Below are 23,807 nucleotides of genomic sequence, written 5' to 3'. Positions count from 1 at the left end.
GTATTAATATTACCTCCTTTCTTTCCAAATATATATAAAGAATACTTTTAAGGTAAATATAAGGCCATACAGATCACTAAGAGGAATGAAATTCCAGTTTCAAGAACACAGTTAGATACTTGTATGAGGCTCTGATACCTCACCAATCCTTAATCTGATCTACAAAAAGCATCTCCTGCTTAACGTCAGTGGCCGGGGGACCTGAGAGCTGGGGAAAGAAATGAGAAACGAGGAAACCAGGCAATTTTTCTTCTGCATCCCAAAATGACAGAGGAAGAAAAATTATTACAGATTCAGTAGTATTCATGGAATGATACACTGTCTAGCTCTTATGTAGCACTTTCCATCAAAAAATCTCAAAGTAATCAACATCCCCTGTTAAATTTATTCCCTACCATTTTATATAAGGGGGAAATGGCAACAGTGAACTGATTTTCCAGAAAATCATGCAGTATGCCAGTGTAAGAGTAGAAAACAGTATCCAAGCTGTCTTCATTCTCATCACTGCCTTTCTGACCAGTGCTGACATTTTTGAGATGCAAGTCTGAGGAGTAAGAAAGTTAGATGAAAAATGAAGTGCTCTCAACTGCTTCTCTTTTAATTTGACAGTTGAGCTCCATTTAAAAAAAGTTCAGAGATGAGGAAAGAGAAGAAAGGATTGCCAGAATTAGTGCTTGAAAACAGCAACTCAAGAGACCAAAGGCAGCCTATTCATAAACTCTCTTCCCATTATTTTCCACTCCTCAACATGGTTTTGAGAAGCCTGGTTCCTCACAGGTACTCAAGATGAGCAGAAGCAACCTCTCATTGAGAGAAAATAAACTTCCACTCTATTTTTCATTTTCCACTCTGCATCAGCATCTTCCAAAGTGCTGTCTTCTGCTCCTCCAGTGTCCCCACGACTGGGTATGGCCCAGGGGATAACAAATGCACATGCAAGTGATTTCACACCCTTTAAACACATTTTGTGACAGTTCTGCTAGTGTGTTTTTTTTTTTTTTTTCCCCAAGGAGGTATTCCTTCAACATTTTTTGTAGGGAAGTGATCTCTTCTGCTTCTTAAAAGTCAACACAAAATCCATCAGTTTAGTATGAATACAGGGAAAAGAGATAGATTGTTAAAGCTAAAATCTCTCCTACTATCTAGGCAGGCTAAGTGTAAAACATGATGTAAATTCTGGACACAACCATTTGATTGCTCATTCCACAGCAAGGCAGAACACATGCTCTGATCTCTCCAGTTCATTCAAATATGAAACAGTCCAAAAGACTGCGCTGTGTTTCAGTTCCAGAAGAGTTCTGTAGGGTTAAAAATCAGAAATTTGTTGAAACTTAATTTACCGTTTTCTGGTGTAGTAACTTGTTTGTCAAAAAGGCACAGCTTTACCCCTTCAAGGCTCTTTAAGTTTACTTTGAGTCTAATTGCTCAAGCTTAAAATTTCTATATATTACTTGAAGAAATAATAAAAATGTTGGTAATTCATTTAGTTCAGAAAATTACTCAGGACATCCAACCAATCACTTAATGATTGTCTTCCTTCCTTTTCCTGAAATCAGAACTCCATGTAGTTTACTGAGGATATATCTGTAAGATAATTCAGAGTTCAGAATTCCCAAAGCACCATACATGGTGTTACAGAATAGGGCCACATGTTCACTGTTGCAGGTACAGCAGCCCAGTTCATGACTGCAGTTGACTGTCCTGGGACATTCAACTCTGTCTATAGAAAAAGAGGTGTATTTTAATGGAAGTGATACTCTATGCTGGAAGGAATGCAGGGAAATCACAGAATATAAGACATTTCAGTAGAATACTTTCCTCAGAGTTAAAAAATACTATCCACACTCCATCAAGCACAGTAAAAAAGAATGGATTCCGAGCCCCACTCATCCTTCCCAGGGTTTTTAAACAACATGGATGAAAAGATGACATTGGTGCCATCAGTTTAGCAATTCAAGCACTTTGCTCCCTTCACTTATCTTCAAAATACTTTGTTTCAAGTTTACTGCAACATAACACTACTTATGGTTTTTCTCCTGGTTTTCCTTCTAGTTTACAAAAAGGAATGAATCTGAGCTCCACTCAAAGAATGGTCATTTTATTTTAAATTCAGCAGCCGAAATGGAATTGATTACACAGACCACTCTGTTTCAGAGTAGTAATATCATGTCTCTCCAGACTCTATTGGATATTTTCAAGGGGAACATCACAGCAAGGATGAAGCTCTTGTGGGAAGACAGGAAACAGCACCAGGAAGAACACAGCAATGGGTATATCTTTGTTCTTCATCCCTCACAATTTCTCTCTGACAAACTTCCTTAGCTTTGCCAAATTCCTCCTGAGAAGGGCCGCAAGTAATTCCTTCCATCCTTATGTTAAAACAATATCCTTTCCTCACATATCTGCTATGACAGACCCCAATCCTTGCTGCTGATGTGTAGATTTAAAAATGTAGCAGGACTTCTCCACACAAATAAAGAAGAAAATTAGATGGTCAGGAACCATTAAATACACAGATAAAAATTCCTTCAGCTTGCATTTGACTTCCTTCCCCAAAAAAGCACTAATTTGGGAAATACTTCAACACTTAAAAATTCCACAGAAAGCCCTTAAATACTCTACTGCATGCAACATTGCAACACTAGGAAGCTAAGGGCAAAACTTAGCAAAGCGCTGATATTGGATTTTGATCGTTCAAGAACGCCTAAAAAAAAACCAACACAAAAAAAAAAAGGAGTGAAAACTGCAAGGAGTTCCAAGAACAGTGAAATTCAATTTTCTTTCCTAGTAATCTCCTCAAACATCATTAGTCATACAGGTAACCAAGTGTGCCAGCCTACAGAATGTTTTTTTTAATCTAATGTTTATCAAATCCTATTGGATTTATTATTTGAAATCATCTTGAGCTTTACTGTTTTTTGAAGCTGGCTCTCTCTTAGTTGATACACACAGAAAGGACAGCAATTTGCTTTCTAGAATGCTTTAGGTGGTCTTGGAAAACACAGTTATGGTTTTCTTAATTCTGTTAATGATGAATTAGTAGCAAAATACAATATAACAATATAGTGTAAACACATCACCCAACCCCACTACTTGTTAAAAAGGTGCTTCTGAGACATAAAAAATAATCAGCAGCTGTCAATTTGAAAACTGCTAATATTGTTGAACATCTACCTTAAGGTCAGTCTGCCTAAGGGATTTTCACCAGTCAGGTTGCCCTTTTATGCTGATGCAGCACTATCTACAGAATTGTATTTAATCAGGGTAAAGACGTTTAGAGCATTATTCACTCATTTTCCTTAATGACAACATAACCAACAGATGAAATATTGCTTTCCTTGTCTACCTCCATGTGATACCTTTCACAGTTTCTTATTACCTCTGCAGATCCATAGCAGCATATCCTCGCTCTAAAGTACTCAACAACTGAGTGACCCAGGATAGAGAAATACCTGAGTGCTTCAGCTGGACCCTTTTGGATGGGTAATTTCAACAGTGAACAAAGAAGGTATTGTGACTACAGGGCTCTGTAGATATAAATACCTCCCCATCCATAAGTGAGACAGGAGAGCATGGCTATAAAACACTGTTCAAAGTCATGCTGCTGCAGAGAACCATTAAACTGGGCTATGCTCACAAATGAATTGAGGATTAAAGTAACACAAATTGTACCTGCAAGTAGCATTAACTATTTTGAACAGTCTGTACCTGAACAAAGGTGAATCAGAAGTAAGATCATTTAGCATCTGACAGATGAAATCAACTTAATGAAGCTACAGATGTTTGTTAAACAAACAAATCAACAACCTGCTTTACCAGGGGTAGCAGACTCTAGGCTCCAAGTGAAATGCTGTTGAATTTCAAAACACTAATATTAACAAGCAGTTACAGTTCACCCAGAAATTCAATATTCTTGTTAGCCAACAAGAAGTCAAATACATCAGCATTTTGATTAAAAATACCATTAACTCATTTACATGACTGCTAAAACCTTAAGCATTTAACCACATTATTACACTAAAACCACTCCAGATGTAAAGGCACTTTTACTAAAAAATTTACCATGGAAAGGTTCACTTTAAAGACAAGCTTTACAGCAGTGAAAAGAGAGGGGAAGATATATAATCTATTGCTCTATTTACAAAGCATATCTACTTTAGCCTCTCCTACAGTACAATGGGTATAAACACCTGATGGGAGGTGAGGGAGCCAAATTCTCCTCAGCAGTGCCCATTGACAGGATGAGGCAACAGGCACAAACGAAAACATGAAATGCAATCTGGATACAGGAAAACATTCTACTGTGAGGCCATCCAACAATGGATCAGGTTGCCCAAAGGGGTTGCCAAGTCTCCATTTTTGGTGATATTTAAAATCTGTCTGGACATAGTTCTGGGCAACTATCTCTAGCTGACCCTGCTTGAGCAGGGGGTTTGGACTACATGATCCCCAGAGTTCCCTGTCAATCTGTGACACCAGCAGCTGCTGGAGGAAGACCACAGTTGATTTTACATATTTACATCTGCAGCACCACCACCAACTTTTCTCATCTCTGAAATAACACAATCAAGGCTACAGAGCTGGTGACAAATACTCTCTCAGGTAAGAGTTAAGTTTACTGATTGTACTAGGAACAGATTTCTCTACTATAAATAGTTATGTTCTTGGGAGACTAAGAAAGGCCATCCAAACTTATCTTAGACTCTTATCACCGCTAACAGCTTTGACTTGCAACCAAGTCATCACAAAAATGTATTTTCACTTTTTAAAAGTGTATTGCCTGTTGAAGCCACACTCCAGGTGTATATATGTATGTATGTATGTGTGTGTATATATATATATACACACATATATATATATATATATATATATAGGCTGACCATATACCAGCCACCATAACCTCCAGTCCTGCAAAACTGTATATTAACTGCCTTGCCATGAAAATGCACCTCTAGAATACCCCACATATCCAAAGATGAAAGTTAATATATGTTAAATATGCACTCAAAAAAAAAAAAAAAGTAGTTTCAGATAATACTAGGATAGCATTTCACCCAATGTAGATCTGATTGCTTTTTATCCTACTATGCACTCTCAACAGGAATCTTACTATGTTTGAGAAACAGACTTCAAATAAAGCCTTGAAAACAGAACTTGTGTTCTTCCACTCCTTCAGCTATAAAGAGAATGAAGTTGACATTGCAAATATCAGTTCTGGAGGACATCACCTTAGAATCACAGAATCATTAGGCTAGAAAAGACCTTTAAGATCATCAAGTCCAAACTAAACCCAGGACTGTCAAGTCCAGTGCTAAACCATGTCCTGTCACATTTACATATCTTTTAAAGACCTCCATGGATGGTGACTCCACCACTTCCCTATACAAGCTCCTCCAGTGCTTTTGTTGAAGAGATTTCACCAGTACTCTCATTTCATGTACCTGTTCTGTGAAAATTCATTTTCATATTATAATTTAGGTAAGGGCCAAAGCTATTTAGCAGCAAATTCCTCCATGATGATTATTCATGGCTGTGAAAGAAAAAGCTGTAACAAATACCTCTGTTTAAGAAAAGCAGGCAGTGCCAATACCTATTCTAATTTAGTGGTGAATGAAGTGGCAGAACTGCTGCCTCTTGAGAGTCCTTTCCCAGAATATGCATCTCATGCAGAATAAAACATGATATACCCAAAAGTTTCCATTGCTTCAATTTCTTAGAATAATTTTGTTTTCTTTTGAATATCTATTTGCTACATATTCTGGCATTGATCTTGGATACATATTCTTGTTAACAGTCACAGAAATATTAAATACAGACACTTTTTAATGTTTGTCTTAAATCTTTCAAAGACAATTTCTCTGAAAAGTGAGGGGTTTTGACTAAAAAAACAAGAAAAAACCTTTCTTCCAAAATTTGGCTTTAATATTCCATTAGATTTATTTATATATATATATATATATATATATACACACACATACACGTATGTAACATGCACATATATATCTCAAAGCCTGTAAATATTTTTGACTCCTGAAGTACTTGTGTTCACCACTAGACAACTGCCAATTTGGTGCTGTATATTAAGAGAGCAAACATAAGAGGAACAGACCCCAATTACCCAGAACTCATTTGCCAGGTATAGTGATTGTCTTGAGATGCTGAATGACCTTTGACTTTCATCAGATTCAGCCTCTCTTCAGTTTCTTTAGTTTTTATCTTCTTCATTGATGTTCAGTCATCTCTGAAAAGCCCTCTGTTTCACATAGATAGCATATCAGTATTTCCCAGACCATTCTGTTAATTACAAGGCAAACAGCAGTTCCATGAGAAAAAGAACTACTAACCAGGTGTTAGAAACAGCTGTGCAGTTTACCTCCAAGGAAGACAATATTTACCTAGTTTAATGACAGGTATTTGGTTCAAGAACTCAAGCAGTAAACACTGACTTTGGTCTGCTGGGCAGACCAGAGAAGCAGAAAGATGTGTCTGATTGCTACTATGAGGAAGGCAAATTCAGATGTGAGATGATTCAGAGACAAGAATATTGGACTTTGTGCAAACTGGTGTAAAGATCTTTGGTAGGCCACTGAAAATTCATCAGAACTGAATGGAAAACTTCCTCCTCAGGCTGTTAGTTGCTTGGTCAACATGACATTGAGACAGAACCTCAAACACTCACAATTCTGTTCTTGACAGCACCATGCCTCGATGCTTTAAAAATATTCTTGCAGTGTATTTTTGGGAAAGACTCTAATCTAGACTTGATGATACAATGATACCTATGACGACATATTCTGCTATCAGTCTCAGTTACAGTCTTTCCATGTTCTGCAGCAATCATTCTGCTACAAGGTACTGTTCGTAAGCCACAGACATCCATGAGGGAAGTGGCAGAACTCACTCTTTTTTTTTTTTTTTTTTAGAAGTATTTTTTCATGCAGAAGTGGGAGGACAGAAAACAGACTGAAATCTAAACATAAAATTTTCCAGTAGTGCCATGGCCAAGAATCACCAAAAATTATACTCTTTCCATACAGACATACACTAACCCCAGCAGAGTCCAACTTTAGGAAAGCTTAACATTAGCATTAGCTTTAAAAACCAGTACAGGTGCAAAAGGCCACTAAGGTAAAGGATAAACCTATTTGAGGAATGCACTGATTAGGAATTAAGGCAAAGTTAAGCAGTTTTAATCTCAAAACTGATATTCATTGCAATGCAACAGGACTCTTACTGATCTAAAAGGATACTGTTTCTAACATTATCACAATTACAGATGAAGCCTAATCTTTAGAATTTTATTAAATTAATAAGTTAATAAGCTGGGTCACTTAATCCTCTAATTTAACTTCTCTAAAAGATTACTTTTCAAACTTATAACCACAGCCATTAAGGTTAATGAAATTTTACAAATACTCAATTATATTACTGGCTATACATAGCAAAAGTGAAATAGAAAAAAACCCTGTGAAATATTCAGAAAACTGAATGCTTCATTTGTTCAGGTGTTATTTTAGGGGCTACTTCTTGAGAACAATGGCAAAAGATGCACTCCTAAGAAACTGTTCCACAGACACAAGCATCAAAAGAGACAATGGGAAGAGTACAATGCAGTAGTTGGGAGACTCACTAGCATCATTCTACAGTTTTATCATCATCATCATCATAAGTATCGTAAAAGCTGCTGCCTCTAATGATAGCAGAAATGCTAGACAAAAGTTGTACAGCAGTAGTGTGGGACAAATTTGATTATCAGGTACTGATTCCAATAGATTTTAACCTTTTATCTCTAACATGCAAGATTTTTTTTTACCCTAATGCTTCAATACTTTTATCAACTATTACAAAAATTGCCTTTTTTCTACCAAAGAAATTTCACATGATTATCAATAAAATATTTACTAAAGAATCTTATTAAAAATCCAGTGTTTGAGGACATTGGGAAGAAAAAGCGATACATGCCCATTAAATGAACATAAAGTTTGTTTCAATTACAATCTCTTTTATGTTTTACTTTACAGTAAATGAAATCTAAATTTACCTCTCCAAAGGCATGTAAATTAGTACATTTCAGTGCCATCTAAATATAATAATTAAAACAAATAACACTTTTCTTCATTATGATTCATACATAATTATCAATTATTATGTATTTCTCAGTACTTAAGAATGTGTTTGCATTCTCCAATAAAAGGTATGCTAACAATATACTGAATAACAATATTCAGTATGTATCTCAATATTTTAAGATACAGAACTGCTTATTTAGGGTTGCCTAAAGAAGAACTTTATTTTGCAATAATTCAATCATGTTGCCCTGTGTCATCTAACATTAGTTTAAAAGTTCAAAAACATTAGACTTCTTCCTTGGTTTTCTTCTCTCCCAGTATCCCAGTATGCTTCTTAAGCATACTTTTCCATAAATCGGTTCAGAGCTCTTTAAACTTACCTATATTTTCCAGTAGTGTCTGGTTTTGAGACACACCCCTGTGGCACTCTAAAATAATAAATTAAAACAAAAATACTCAATAATATAGATACTATCTTACTCCCTATCTTGTTCAGTACATCATCATCAAACAGCGCCTCAGGGGAAGGTACAGCAAGACAGACATGATAAAGTGCTTCAGAAAAGCTCTTTATTCAGCTCTCTACAAAAAAAATTGAAGGTTGTTTTTCTTCTTTTTTTGCCCCTCAAGAAGAAAACATCATTATCAAACTTTATAAACTTTCTCTTAATCTAATTTGATCTAATCTGATCTCTTCTTCTTACCAAATTCCTGTCACCTAGCTGCTCTGTAGGCTGATCATTTTAGAGATACTCAGCTCTAACAGCAGCTTGTAGTAGGGAAGAAAAAGAAAGTCAATATGTGAGCAAAGGCGAAGAGTTAAAAACAATTAAAAATATATAAAAGATTCGAAAATGGCTTTATCACCGCTTCAGTTTTCTATATGAACACTGTACTGGGAGCAAACACATTACTTCTGGTTCTCAGCATTTCTCCCTGTGTTTTTCATCCTGCCTTCTCTGATCAATACAGCTACTGAATCCCAGTAGGAAAATTCAGATTATAAAGGTCTTTGTTTATTTTATGTAAAATATAATAAAAATACACTGTAAATATACTTAGCAGATATTTATGGTTCTAATCTTCCACCAGAGAAAATAAAGAAGAATCTCTCTTCCAAAATAACTTCCATTGCTCTGAAAATAACTTATCTCAAGTACATTTATGAAGAAGGACCTTCTACTTACCTCAAACAAAATGAAAAGCACTGTTCTGAGGGATGGTAATTTGAATCTATTACAAGTCAATAGCTGCTAATGGTTGCTTTTACACTGGCAACTATTAACATTTAGTTTCCATTAAAAAAGGGTATTTCTTGGCAGATTCGTGATGGGGTTTTTTCACAAGTTTATGTTCTTCTCTTGACATCATTCAGGGAAAGAAAAAGTCTCATACAAGTACTACCTTTGTTAAATGACATGTAAAAATCAAAATAGTAGATTCTAGCTGACTTGTTTGTCAATTCTCAAAACTGTCAATCTACATCAAAAGAGCAACTGGCATCATTTCAGAAAAGAGGATATTCTCTGTATCCTTCACTGGACACCAGGGAACCAAGTTGCTTAAGTTCCAACCTGAGCCGTCCTCTAGGACCACAACTGATGCTACAGATGTAGACACCATAGTTCAAGATAAACAGTTCTTATAGGAAGTGCAGTGCACCTTCAGGTTGTTGCAGTAGGAAGACATAGGAAGACTTAAATGAGTAACTTACTGATGTTTATGTAAACACAAGGCTTATTTGATAAACAACACACGCCTTCAGGAATGCAGAAACTTAACATAAGGAAATGGATCCACTACGTAAGTACTACATCTGTGCTACTGTTTATTTATGAACAAAAAACACTTAATAAAATAATGCTCTACAATGTGGTCTTCTGGCAGAACTCTGCATTGACAGACAAGATTCCTAAATTCAATTCCAAGCTTTCAGCCTGTAGATTTTGAAGTGTTTCTGTGATGAGTTTAATCATTTCAAGAAGAACTGACTGAATAATACTGTGAAAAATTGAGTCAGTTCTTAAGATTTCAGTAAGAACTACAGAGAACACTATCGTAACACGCCCATTACATGTACTTCAGGTTTTTGGGATAGGATTTTTCTTCTTTTGGGAAGGTTCATTTCCTGTTTTGTATAAGTTGGGTTTTGGTGGTTTTGTTTTGGTTGTTTGGCTGGTTTGTGGGTTTTCTTTCTTTAAATACAAAGGGATGCCTTCTTACCAGTTTATGGAGCTGCAAGAAATGCATTTGCAGATTATTTTACAATTTTCTAGGCACTGCACTAAAATGCACCACTTCAGCCTTCTGAAGTTCTATGCATCAATCTCTTTAGAGTGTAAGAGCATCAAAACTGGTTTTAATTACGTTTTTTAAGCATCCCCTCTATAGTTTTGTAAGACAACTGATGATTCAGATGCTCAAGGAAGCACCAGCTTTAATGCTGTGACAGATTTCTTCCAACTTCTTCTCTCTGTTATAAACCCTGAAAAAGCACATTATTTGATAATATCGAGGTCAGTATCCACACATCACTTGTGGTAAAATGCCCATACTCCACATTCAGCTGCCAGGTGACAAAAATGCCAATTAATGTTTGTTACTTTTGCTATGTTTGCATCTCAATGCCGGCCTAAAAATATTATAGGAAGTGCAGGTTACTTAAGCAGAAATCAAAGACAAAACTAACACTTTTTGCTACCAGAGTCAAAGGAGGACTTTCATTCAAAAGATTTGCTTTTAGCAGTTTCATCCCCACATTCTTAGCTAGGCAAAGCAAGATAACAAATGTTAAAGATATACTGTCTTCAGATGGCAACAAAGAACTACCCATTAAACAGATCATTTTACAGTTCTTAATAATTTATTAGCACATTTATTTAAAACTGCTTATGGTCACATATCCCACAAGATAGCTGGGAGGTACCCTATTTTGTTAGGCAAACATAATTTACTTTTCCATCACTCCCACACCTACATGTTTACAATGACTTCCACATATATCTTAGATATATCTTATCATGATCCTAGTATCAGAGCACTGCAACCTCAAAATGAGAAAACCTAGCAAAATACCCCTGTCATCCCATATAAACACACCCCAATCCAGTAAGTCAGTACATTTCCACACATTATGGCACTTAGTTAAGTAGCAAAACACAAACATGCCCTTCCTTGCCAAAGGTTCGCCATTCCACTGCTGATATAACAACAGCTAAAAGATCCCAAACCAATTCATCTTTGGGCTCAATTCTGTTCTAAAATCCATGGATTAGCAATAAACAATCTGCTACAGCATGCAGTTCTTAAGTAAGGTTTTATCCATATAATTTTCAATCAACAACATAATTTATCACTGCAATCAGCAGGCCAAGAAGAGCCACCATCCAAAAGGTTAGTTTATTTAAGGTGATCAAAAAGTTAACATGAATGTACAAAGAATTGTAAATACATGTGATCTGATCAATCTAACACTTTGTACTGTATAGGTTTTTGAAGAAAACAGTACTCATTTTCAACAGTTTTTATTAACTGAAAAGATGTAGAACTTTGCCATGATTACAAAAATGAAGCATACACATGCATCTGCCCTTCAATCCTTAAAACCTCAGTTGATACCAACTTTGCATCCATAATTAATGTATCATGATTTCACAAAGTAGAAAATGAGAGTGCTTTCTTCTGAATTGTTATATGTTCAAAAAACAAAATTTGAGATGATTTTGTAATAGCACAACAGCAGAGTTTATCTTACAGGAGGCTTTCTAACTGACATTTCAAGAAATCTAGAGTCCTTGTACCTCAGAGACCAAAAACTATGAAACCCAAAACACCACCCCAAAACCTTCTTTGGCATAACTCTGGCAAACTTGTGAGAGATATGAGCACTAGTTTAAAAGAAAATCCCAAAAAAGCAAATCCTGAGCCTTGATTCTTGTTAACATCATTACAGTTATATTCTACAACAGTAGCAAGAAGAGGAAAATTACTACGAATTAACAACAACAATTCCAATATTTAATGTTATTTAAAAATCAAAGTGTTACCTAAGGCAATTACCTTGCAGCCTTTTAATATCTACAGGGAAAAGCCTAAGGGAAAATAATTGACTTCGCTAATTTTACCCTTGGCAATTATAAAATAGCTCTGCATTTCATTACGACTACAGAATTTCATGTCTAATTGTCAGCCCCGAGAGAAGCACAGATATAAATGCATCCTGCACAAGCTCAGACAAGAATTTACCAGCACAATAAAATTATCTTGGTAGCAGTGAGTTCAGTTATGCTAAAACCCCCTTTAATTTAAATTCTGGTCTATACAACAGCTATGCATGTCTGCGGAGGTTACAGCTACCATGGTCAGTGCCATGCACAGCAAAATGCTGCTCATTTCATTAGCCAATTTGCTAAATGCCAGCAAAAAAAGCAGTACTGTGATTTTTACTTTTTACATCAAAGAACACAAAACATTATGAAGGAAAAAAGTCACAGTTATTTCACACTGCTAAAAAACAGATGCCAGATTTGAAAATTCATCATTTACAAAAGAATAAATACAGTATGTTTAAATCATTGCACCTGTCAAGAGATTTCTATAGCTTGTACTTCAATTTTTCTAACTTTGCTAGTAGGGTTAGACGTATGAAAAAGAATAATTTACTAAGTCAATCAGTTTCCATAATGGCATCCCACTTATCGTATGTAGAAGCTATGAAAGTATTTAGATGTCAGAAAAATGAAAAAAAGTGCTAAAATGTTTTGGCAGAATTTTCCAACATGCAGTATAATGATTGCTTTAAAAAAAAAAGTATTTCTTTGCACTTGTGCTTCATTTCACTGTAGGCTTGTCTCCTGGCAAGTCTTCAGGGATTATACATTCCTGCTGCAATACTTAATGATGTACTAAATGCAAAGTAATAGTTGCTACATTTTAGAAAAGTTTCCTCTTATGTTGAAAGAGAAAATTGATGTAGGGCTAAATCCTTTGGTCTGTGCTGAGAAACTTACAAGGTATTTTAAAAAAATGAACTGATACAAATCAATGATAATTACTAAAATCAGTTACACCCCATTTTGATTGTGGTATGCACTATTTAATTTTTTTTCTAATACTTACTACAAGTTAGCTCCATAATGGCTTAACCCACTATTCCAGTAGATTGACATCTAATTTTCTTTCTCTCCTCTTGATTCTCAGCTCTGTGTTAGAAAATGACACCACTTCTGAGAGAAACTGTCATACTCATGATCAAAGGAGTACAGAAATACTCAACTACCACAAGATTTAGCGTAAGGATCTAAAAATAGACTCCTTAGGCTCACAACTAAAACTATGATGATTATTGACAATTGCACAGGACAAACATTTATTTTACGCTACAACATGGCAGCAATCTTCAAATGTATGAAAAGCACCTCTGCAAAAAAGTACTGTTTCCTGTTTCCATTGGAATGGAACACTTAGCTTTTCACCATACAGTTAGGTGTTACACTAGGCTGGCACAGGGATGCCCAGGAACCTCTCTCCTTCACGGGAGGTTTTAAGAACAAGCTAGATAAATGCCAGTCAAGAATGATTTTGTGTAGCTGATCCTATTGGGTGAAAAGAAGAACTGTCTAGAGACATTATCTCTTAATATCTCCATCAGTCTCACTTTCTAAGGTAATACATATATACAACTTGTTTCTCATTAAAAACATCTCCCTGTAAAGTTTCAAACAGTTTGGTTGAGCAGTTGGATTGCAGCTGTCCTTTAGAAGCCAGTACATCCACATTAGTAGGGCAATCCAATATTCAGGGGCATCCAAATCCCTAACAAAGTAACTTTATTAAGAGCAAAAGTCACCTGAGACAAAGCAGTAAAGCCTTTTGCCCCCCAAATTATCTAAGACAGCAAACCTTTCACAAAGCACAAAGTAAAAGAAAATAAAAGACCAAACATGTCTTCAGCCAGCAGTTTGCCAGAGGTGTTGTAATCTGACATGTCATGAAGACGCCACTGCATATACTCTAAATTCACCAAATTAACCACCCATCCATTACTACAGTGCTTCAGAATCTATACCAAAGACTGCATCACAGTAATTCTATAGGAGAGTGGTAAACACATTCACAGCAGCAGCAGCCTGTCAAATTTACAGCTATAACATTAAGTATGACAATTTTTAAATGATGCTCCACATATACATACATAACTGCTGATTTTTTTAGAGGGCCTCTCTTTCAAAAGACTTGCTAATATTTACTTCCATTGGCAGTAGAGGAATTTTTTCTTTTTACCTTGGTATTCTGCAACTGTGCAAGGCTTGCGCAAGCATTTGCTAGAAGAAAATCTCCACTCAAAACAGCCATTTTATTCCCAAACTGCATATCCTTCAGTGGGCCATCACAGGACTTGAGCTCACCAATGTTTACTATGCCACGATGCACCAGGAAGGCAGTATGGATCAGCTCCGTAATCTCAGCCAAACTTCTTTGACTGAAAGAAAAAGCACAATTATGTTTGAGGCTATGAAGAACAGAGATTCTTAGTGAAAATAAACAACCAACCACATGTACTAAACAGGTATTTTATTAATTATCATGTAGCTCTTCTGTGTACTTCTAGAAGCCACAACCAGGAGGTGTTAAACACAGAGAATTGTCACTAAGTATTTCCAGGCAAGCCGCAGGTACCACAGGTTTCACTTCAGGGAATGCTGCCCTTTGTTTGAATTTTTTCACAAAATAAAGCAAAATAATCAATATAGTCCTCATGGTGCTCTCTTTTTTTGTTTTGTCTACTAGAAGCTTGGGGGACATTGACATGAAGAAAATGCCAGCAGGAAGTACTGATGGAAAGAAACAAAGGACATATCAGCAGGGGAGTCCTGAGCAAGCCAATCCAAACACCCTAAGAATGCTGCAGTCAACGACCGCTCAAATTAGAGTTAAATTAATAACAGGATACCTTGCAGCTCAATACTACCAAAGGGGAAGGGTTCAGGCAGGAGAGGAAAAACAGCTGAACATTTTAGAACTGTGTACTAACGGTATTTTACTGGTTGTTTTAGTCAGAAGCAGCAAAGGGGACTGTCTAGCAAAGAGGCCAGTTTTATTGGATAGGTTCACAACACAGTGTGCTGCATTCTGGGTTTAGGGGTTACAAACCCCTGTGCGAGCCTCGCCATAGAGGTTATTCCACAGAGGCTTGCTCTCTATTTTAACGTTTTGGAAAAGGCATGAAAAGAGTCATTAGCCCAGCCCTCTCCTCGCCTCCTCCCACAATTCAGCCGTAGACCTCGACAGTGACTGTCCCCCCAAGGAGCCCGGAGATGCCACCTTAGCTCAGAACGACAATGAGGTGTTGAACATACATAATAACTGAGCAGGAATAAGGGGAGAGGGAAACAGAGCAATGCACTGGAGCATCCTTTTAGCACTGGATACACATAGGACTCATTTTTACAAAATCTTCAGCACATTCACATCTTTTCTGACTCAAGCAGTTCCCTTTATGCCATGGAGACTTCACATATGAGCAAAAATGCAATCCCTGCCCTCAACTAAACAGATGACTAAAGGCCTTAAAGTTCTAATTAATTACAACATAGTACAAAGGCATGTTATGTTCTCTGTACTTATTCAGAAGTGGCCAAGCACTGATCCATTGAGTAACCAAACTGCTCCATACCTTCACATACAAACACACCTGCTGGTACATGCTCAGGTTAGATTCTGCCTCAGTACTAACATAGTGCTGAGCAAATTCTGTTTCCTCTGGACAGTGCACGTGTTCCAACTGTCCCAAACCATATTAATCTAAAGTAACCTTCTGCCCCAAATATATGTGACCTGTGAAGAGCCCCAGCAGCAACTGTTTCAGGGCAGTGGTCACTGCCAATTAGCAAGAAGGAAGAGCTGGGACAGTCATACGGCCTGGGCAGGCACACAAAAGGCAGATGAGCTGGAGGGAGAGCATAAATAGAGGTTCCTGATGTATTTTGCCATGCACAAAAAACCTAAGCTGATTTAAAAGCTGCCTTTATAATTCACAAATTGTTGGCTCCATGCAAAGAAAAACAATTCAAAAAACAGTCATTCTCCATGTAGTTAAGAAATCTGAAGGTTGAGGCTGCTTTTCAAAGAGGTGATGGAGAAACTCACACAACCCAGTCGCACTATTGTAATCATGCTTGGCTTGGCTCTAACAAAGGGTTAATAAATTTTCAAGCTCAGAGAAAAAGACTAACAAGACATCCCGATGCTCCTGCTGTCATTGTCAGGGCAGCCCTTGGAGGAAATGTCCATATCAATTCAGTTTATCAGATGGACAGCTGATCAACATTAAACAGACTTGCTCTGGGCAGATTGAGCTGAGCTACCTGTTATGAATAGCAATGAGAGCCCTCTGCTCCCTGCTGCCGAGCTCTGCCATTTCCGACTGCCGCAGATCCCAGGACATATGGGGATCCCTAGTGACGAGCACACAAAGCTGCAGCTAACTCAGGCGACGGCTCATTTCCCCCAGCTGAAAGCAGGCATTAATATCCTGAGGAGACCAGGCCCGCCTCTGTGACCCCCAACTATTGAAGCAAAACAACGACTGTCCTCTTTCCTCATTTAATAAGCTTTTAATGAAGGAAATCAAAATCCCCTCTTTGATTTCAGCATCGCTCTTCATGAAAAGGTTACACAAATACATCAGTGTCATGCTTTCCAAATGCTCAGGATCTGGATGTTTTCATTTCTTTTTCTATAATCCGTTTGTTCTTCAAATGGTATTTGTATTATTTGCGCTAACAAGAGCCATATTAGGCAGATAATCTAAGCCTAATTCTGATCTTACATACTGCTCTTCCACTCTCTCTCCCTAGCAGACTAAAAATACAAGAATCAGTGCTATTGCAGAAATCCCAGACAACACATTTTGTAATGCTTTTTGTGATAATCTCTATAATACCCAGGCACAATCACAAGTCCACAGTGCCGCTGATACAGGAGGATCCTTGACATGACTTTGTAAAGACCAGCATCCAACAAATAAACACTGCTGTTATGAAGTTGCTGCTAAATGGCTGAAGAAAGACTATACACAGCTTTCTCCATCTGGAGTACAATTCTGTGATTAAGTAATTTCGTATTTGAAAGCAGCCAATCCCAACATAAAAAATAATGTTTAAGCAACACTGGACTTTGAAACAGGGCAAAGGGATGATAAACTCTGACTGCTTCCATCCTGTTTTCACTCCAGAGCCCACAGTCACAAAACAAAGAAGTGGTTACCACAAGAATTACCTGTACTTACCTCAGCACAAGGTAGTACTGAGAAAACAGCCAATATTTCTAAACACACGAAGTTCCTAAATGGAAGTGGGCTAAGTACTAGGAAAGCTTTTTCACCAAATGCTATCACACTTCCATGCCTTTCACCTCTGACGCAAGAACTCCCTGCAAAACACCACCAAATGCACCAGACTCCACTTATAGGCATCACATTTCAAGAAATTATACTGTTTTGGTCTCCACACATGCCATAACCACCTATTCTTTCTCCCTTTACAAAAATCAACCCACAAGCACATGCACAATTACATGAAGAAATGGTTGTTTCAAAGACAATGGTACAGGGGCTTGCACAATACCTGGGGCACCTTACTAAGAAGTTTTGACGGGTCACAACCTAACTGGCTGCTGTGGTTTTAACACTTGCTTCTGACTCCTTGTTCCTGCACTTTCAGTACCAGTGCTCCTAACCTAAACCTCTGTTAAATGCTTGCTATAAAGTATCCCTTAGATTATGAGATCCTCAGGCTGTAAATGTCATCCTGGAAACACAAAGGAAAAACTAACTATGAGCAATTAAAAAGCTCTTCAGCAACATCCATCGAAGTTACACTGACACTAGGACTGTGAAACAGCAGCTTGCAGGAAAATACTAGGAAAACAAAAATTTAGTTTTATGGACAATTAGATCCTGCAACAAGTAAAAAAAGTGCAATTTCTATTCCCTCCCTTTGCTCCCATCCTGCAATGAAAGCACACAGATCACTGACATTTAAGTATGTTTTGGTGAACTTTGATAAACTTCTGAGCAGCCTTCAAGAAGCCAGTACCATTGCTTCAAGAGCTCTTACAAGTGACTTCAGTTCCTAATTTCAAGTCCTACTCTAGGAAGAAATAATAGGATTCTGTAAAACATATGATAAAAGAGACATATTGAATAGTACAGTTGTATTGCTGTGAACAAAAGAGCACTTCAGCTTAAATACTCCTCAGCAGTATTTGTGATGGAAATTCAAGTTCTCAGTAACAGCAAGAGAACTTGAGTTAGTTTACCTTTCATTATCAGCTAACCATCAGAACTACACTGGGCTTCTCAAGGGATGACAGGTTATGCAAAGAAACATTTAATAATTAAAAATGTCATTCTCAGGCATGATATTTCACAGAAATGGGCCAAAGACTTAAATTAGCCATTAAAAACCATATTTGAAAATTTTTGAAGCAACTACTATGAACAAAGATAATGAAAGTGATAGATAAATCTTGAAGAACTCTTATCATTGAAGCTTTGTATTAAAGTGACTAACAGTACACACCCAAGATTTGAACATCTTCTTTGTGATTGTCAATTCAATAGTTTCCCTTCAATACAAAAAGGATTAATTTGGATGAAAAGCCTTACATTCAGCATTAAAAAAAAAAATTTAAAAAATACCAGCATCAATTCCATTTCAGTGACAACTATAATAATCTATATATACACACACCTATGAATCTGAAATAAAAAGAAGTAGCTCTTTAATGGAAAATTACACATGAAAAAGCATTAACTAAAGAATTAAAGTAATTATCTCAGGCACTGACAATGTATTTGGGCAGCACTTGGTATCTGATTTTACATTTTTTTGTGAACAGTGAACAGAAAGAAAAATTCTATTAAGACAAGAAGGTGCTTAAACTACATTCAAGTTGATCTCGTATGCTCTGGGTACTAGTGGGGTGCTGCACCAAGATAGCCCACTTAGTTACACAGCAAGGAAGGGCAGTGATTTTTACAGCTCTTTTTTCCATTCACCTGTCAAAGTCAATGCCATGGTTAATAAACCATGATTAGAGGAACAAAGCCTAGTGAGTAACAAATAGCATCATAGTGATGGAAAGTCTCATTCCCATCTTCTGTGTATACTCTCTTTCATAAGAAATTAAATGGCAGGGAGGCAGGTGTTTAAGCCAGTCAACATGTATGGCAGATGCCGTGATTTCACTAACAGGAAAAATCTTCAGGGTAAAGCAGCAGATTTGAGCAGAGCACCAAATATTCACTGCAGTACCATGGCTCATGTGTCTGTTTTCCAGCAGAAAACATCTACCCACTCCTATCCTTTAACAAGGTTAGAGACCAAGACTTCCATGGTTCCTTCTATCCTGGTCACTAAACTACTGCAGGAGTGTCTTCCACCTGAGGGATAAATCAAGTTGAAAGGCATCAGTTCCATGAAGTTTGTTGAGTATGCTGTTTAATTGCATTCCTAACAACCCATCTAAACTGTCTACATATCCTACCTCTTTCATCTCCTTCCCTTCCTAGTATCACAAAGTATTGGAAGCAAAATTTCTACCAATACTCCTTCATGTATTTTTCTTTATTTATTTTTGGAAAGACCTTACATTTTCACTGTCACCCCCACCACTGATTATTGCTTAGGTTCTTTTGCAAATTTTGTCTTAGTAAGATCTTCCCTCAGCCCATTATAGGATTTGAAAATGTTTTCTGATTTCTAGTGGGTAGACATTCACTTGAACTTGGCAAGCCAGTTTCCCTAAGAATTGTAGGTGGCTGGAAGTGGAGAAAGAGAAGCCTGACTTGAAGTCAAGGTCCTGTTCCCTTCCTTAGCGCAGGAATTACAAAGAAGAGTTTTTGCAGGTCTTGGTTTCATTGTTAGGTCTATCGCAGAACAACCAATTCCCACTTTGTACTCCAGATGCAACATGCAAGTGAACCAACTTTTATCAGTTTCCAACTAGTGCCACTAATGTGCCAACATGGCCACCACCAGGAGCCCTCGAGCCTGGGAGCCAGCTACCTGTACCAGATTGCAAGAATCCACATCTGCACCATCATCCCCAGCAAAACGAAGCCCTAACTGGTGAACTTGTGTCTGGCTTATTCCTATAATCAGCATCAGTGGCCAAAGAACAGTGATCACAACCTATACCACATTTTTCTTGGGTTGGATGGCCTCATCACAGCAATTCCCCTTTCAAGTCACACAGCCTAAAGAAGATTAATAATGCCAGTTCAGAAACAAAAGCATCAATTATGGAAAACAGGTGAGAGAATCTAGACAAAGACCTGGTTAGGATCACTACCTCAAACTCAGTTTAAAAGGAAAAAGTGTTAATCTGAAAAGCCAGAAGGAAAATACCACCAGAATCACTAAGTCAAACTGATGCTTTCCAGTTCCCAGAGGCAGGCACGAGGCTGGGACCAATAAAGAAGGGAATACCAAGAGGAAACCTGCTCAGTAAGAGGTACCTAGCTACTGTAAGATCCAGAAACCAGTGACAATGCAGCTGTGTGAACAATGAGGAGCAGGCGGGCTGGGCAGACATGGTAAGAATCCAGATACACTCGCTGTAAAGACCAATCTTGTCATGTTGGGACTTTATTAGCAAGAAGAATACAAAGGACATTCTGCAAGAGACAGGTATTAAAAGAACAGTGAGGAGTGGTGGCAGGCCTACGTATGTTTTTTAATCCCCACAAACCCGGATATGAGAAACTTAAATAGCTTTTTATCTTATTTCAGATTTCACAAGCACTAGAAACTGTTAAAAAGGGAGATATCAAATACTTTTCCGGTTCTCAGAGATCCTTCCTACACTGCTAGAGAAGAAACAGACTCGAGACATGAGCCAGTACTTACATAAGTATTGTTTAAAAAAATAGCTTTACAGCTTAGGTTTTATGGCTTTTTTATTTTCTAAAGGAAGGATGGCTAGCTTAACCTAACTGATCAAACCAAAGGAAAAAACATGAGCATTCACCTGAAGACAGAAAGAAAAAATTAGTAAGTTATCTGGAAAAAGATTTCTTGGATTACTTGAACACTGATGCCAAAAATCAGTAATAAAATGTAGAGCTCCTAATTTATAAGCATATTGTCAAATTTATAAAATCACATATCATAATCACATTTTAAAATCACTGGTTATCCCTATGGGAAGATTCACATTTCCAAAATGAAGTAAAGCTGTCAAATGCAATATTTTGGTTTTATAAGGCAATTATCAAGATTTAAACTTCTAATAAAAGCCAAGTTGAAATTCCATTTGGTATCTGCTATAGACTATATGAACAGCTATGTAGACCACATTAAGTACTTCATCAAGGAATAGCACGAGCTAAGATGTTTACTTCTTCAAAGATCTACTTCTCTCATTTTGTACATAATGATGCAGATATTCAGTGTTCAGTATGCTCATGCAATAATGTATATCAGCAATAGGTAGGTATATTGGCAATGTATTGACACTAGGTTGAATTTCTGAAAGGAATTCTGCTGGCTCAAGAAATGTTGCATTTAACTTGAATTCTCTATATTAAAGATTCAATTTGCTACAAAGACCTCATATCAGAAAAATTAGGGAAAAGTGAACATGAGTTCAATACATTTGTTATATGAAAACAATATACTCCAAACCAATACACAAACATTCTTTATAAATACAACAGATAATATTCACAGGCATATATTATACATGAGCAATATTTTCAATGGTAAAACAAGCTGATTAAGTCAGATAAATTAAAAAGAAAAATTTGAATACTTTTCAGAAACTTCTTATGAATATTTCACTATATGACCAAAAAGCCACAAATCCCCAATTAAAAATACTAAGCTGATTAAAAACAAAACAAAACAAAAAACCTGTGATTTAGACAAAGCCAAATCAGCTGTAAGTCCTTCCCTATATAGCTTAGACAAACTGAAAAACTGATAGGACCAAATACAAACCAGAGAAACTAGGCAAGGAAGAAAATTGATAAAGGACTGGATGAGAAAATACAGAGATGGACAGGGAACTGAGCAAAGGCAGTTTAAAAAAGGATATACTAAAAAAACTTCAAACCTAAGAACAACTTTAAGAACCGCATTGGTCCATTATGTAAGGTTAGGCAGAAACAAAACCACATAAAGGCAAGGCACTTTAGAAAGCCTGTTATATTTTAAGCAACGCATTTACACAAGCAGGTGTTTATATTTCTTAGCCCACAAGCGAATAATGCTCATGAACAGCAGCAGTGGGTAAGATTTTACAGTTAGCAGGTCCAGAGAACTTACACTCAGGAGAGAAGGCAACAGAAAAGGAATAACACAGCTAATAAACAGCAAAGAGAATGAACAGTACTCAATACAAAGTCAACTGAGCTGGTTCAATATGCTTTACTCAAGTTAAAATACGCAATGCAAAAAAAAAGGTCAATCAAAAGATCTCAACGCACACCAAATATATACAGGACTAGAGACTCTTTCAAGAAACAAGCACCCAAAGTTTGGAAAAGGGTGGAAGGAGGGTAAAGGAACAGGTCATCCAAGATAATCAGCTAAGATACAGAATGCAACTGTGGTCAGAGTGCAGTAGGATCCACAGATGACTTAAGGGAAGAATATTAGCAAAAGTAGTGTTTCTGTCAACCCTGAGTTTCTGATACCACTAAAAACTATTACTTGAAAACTTCAGTCAAGAAGAATTTGAGAAAGGACAAAAATGTTGAAAAGAGTCATACTAACAATCAAAGCAAAGCAAACAGATGAAGTGAGGAACAAACGCTATTTCATGCACGGAGAAGGCTGATATTGGATCAGTAGATTTGGTCACAGACATTTTAAAAAAGGTTAAGTATGTACACTACAGACAACAAATTCAAGAGAACATACTGATTATCAAGCAAACATAAAATAAGATCCAGTAGCCTGAACCTAAGGAAATCCAAAAAGAAAAAAGGGAAGGCACTTTCCAAAATCCCTTACAAAGAGCAACAATGGACTCTCCATCTACGGTGCAATTGAAGGTAACACCTGATGAACACCCATTGCACAAATACTAAAATTGATTACAGTTGGGGAAAATCTATCTGACTACCAGAATGATATCTCTTAGTTATTCATGTATTAATGAACAGTAAAGGCAAGGAAAGGAAACTTTTCAGATAATAAACAAAAGATGCCTAGATTTGGCAGCATACATTGGTCCTTGTATCTGAAAACTTACCATTGGCCAGAAGCCCATTTACTTTTAAGGAGGTATAAATATTTCAGCACTGAGATTTACAAATGCATTTATTTCAGCCACCTTCATCAGGAGAAACATCAAAACCAGAGCCATTTGGTCCATGAGAGTTACCTCCCATTCCTAGCACAGGAACACACACAGCCACCATCAGGCAGCGAACCCATTCTATTACAGCAGGTATATTAATTCTGTCTTACAGTGCACAGAAAATAAATATTTCAAAATGTATTTGAAGCAAGTTCTGCAAGAGGAAACAAGCTGCATTTAAGATTCATTCCTGTCTTCACATATTTAGGTATCCATACTGGTAATGCAGTACTAACCTGGGAATACATACAAGTATTCCCACAAAGAACAGGAAATAAAGGAAAAGAGAGACCTACAAAATTATTTTATGGATATAAGGGTGTGTATTTTACGTAAGTATACATATTTTATTGAATTACAGTTTTC

The 23,807-nt window shown here is 36.9% G+C and overlaps 1 protein-coding gene across 1 annotated transcript in view; it reads right to left on the bottom strand.

Annotated features, from left to right (window-relative positions):
- The window catches only part of PDSS2 (decaprenyl diphosphate synthase subunit 2), a 118,576-nt gene that overhangs the window by 30,974 nt on the left and 63,795 nt on the right, over positions 1-23,807 (bottom strand). The window contains exon 3 of the mRNA XM_082277026.1: positions 14,352-14,550. Within this exon, the coding sequence (XP_082133152.1) occupies positions 14,352-14,550 (199 nt within the window). The remainder of the gene's footprint in view (positions 1-14,351; positions 14,551-23,807) is intronic.

This window comes from Coloeus monedula, assembly GCF_965178545.1.
Source record: "Coloeus monedula genome assembly, chromosome: 2".
Taxonomy (NCBI): Eukaryota; Metazoa; Chordata; class Aves; order Passeriformes; family Corvidae; genus Coloeus; species Coloeus monedula.
The sequence above is the reverse complement of the archived record's forward strand: the minus strand, read 5'-3'. Positions and strand labels throughout refer to the sequence as shown.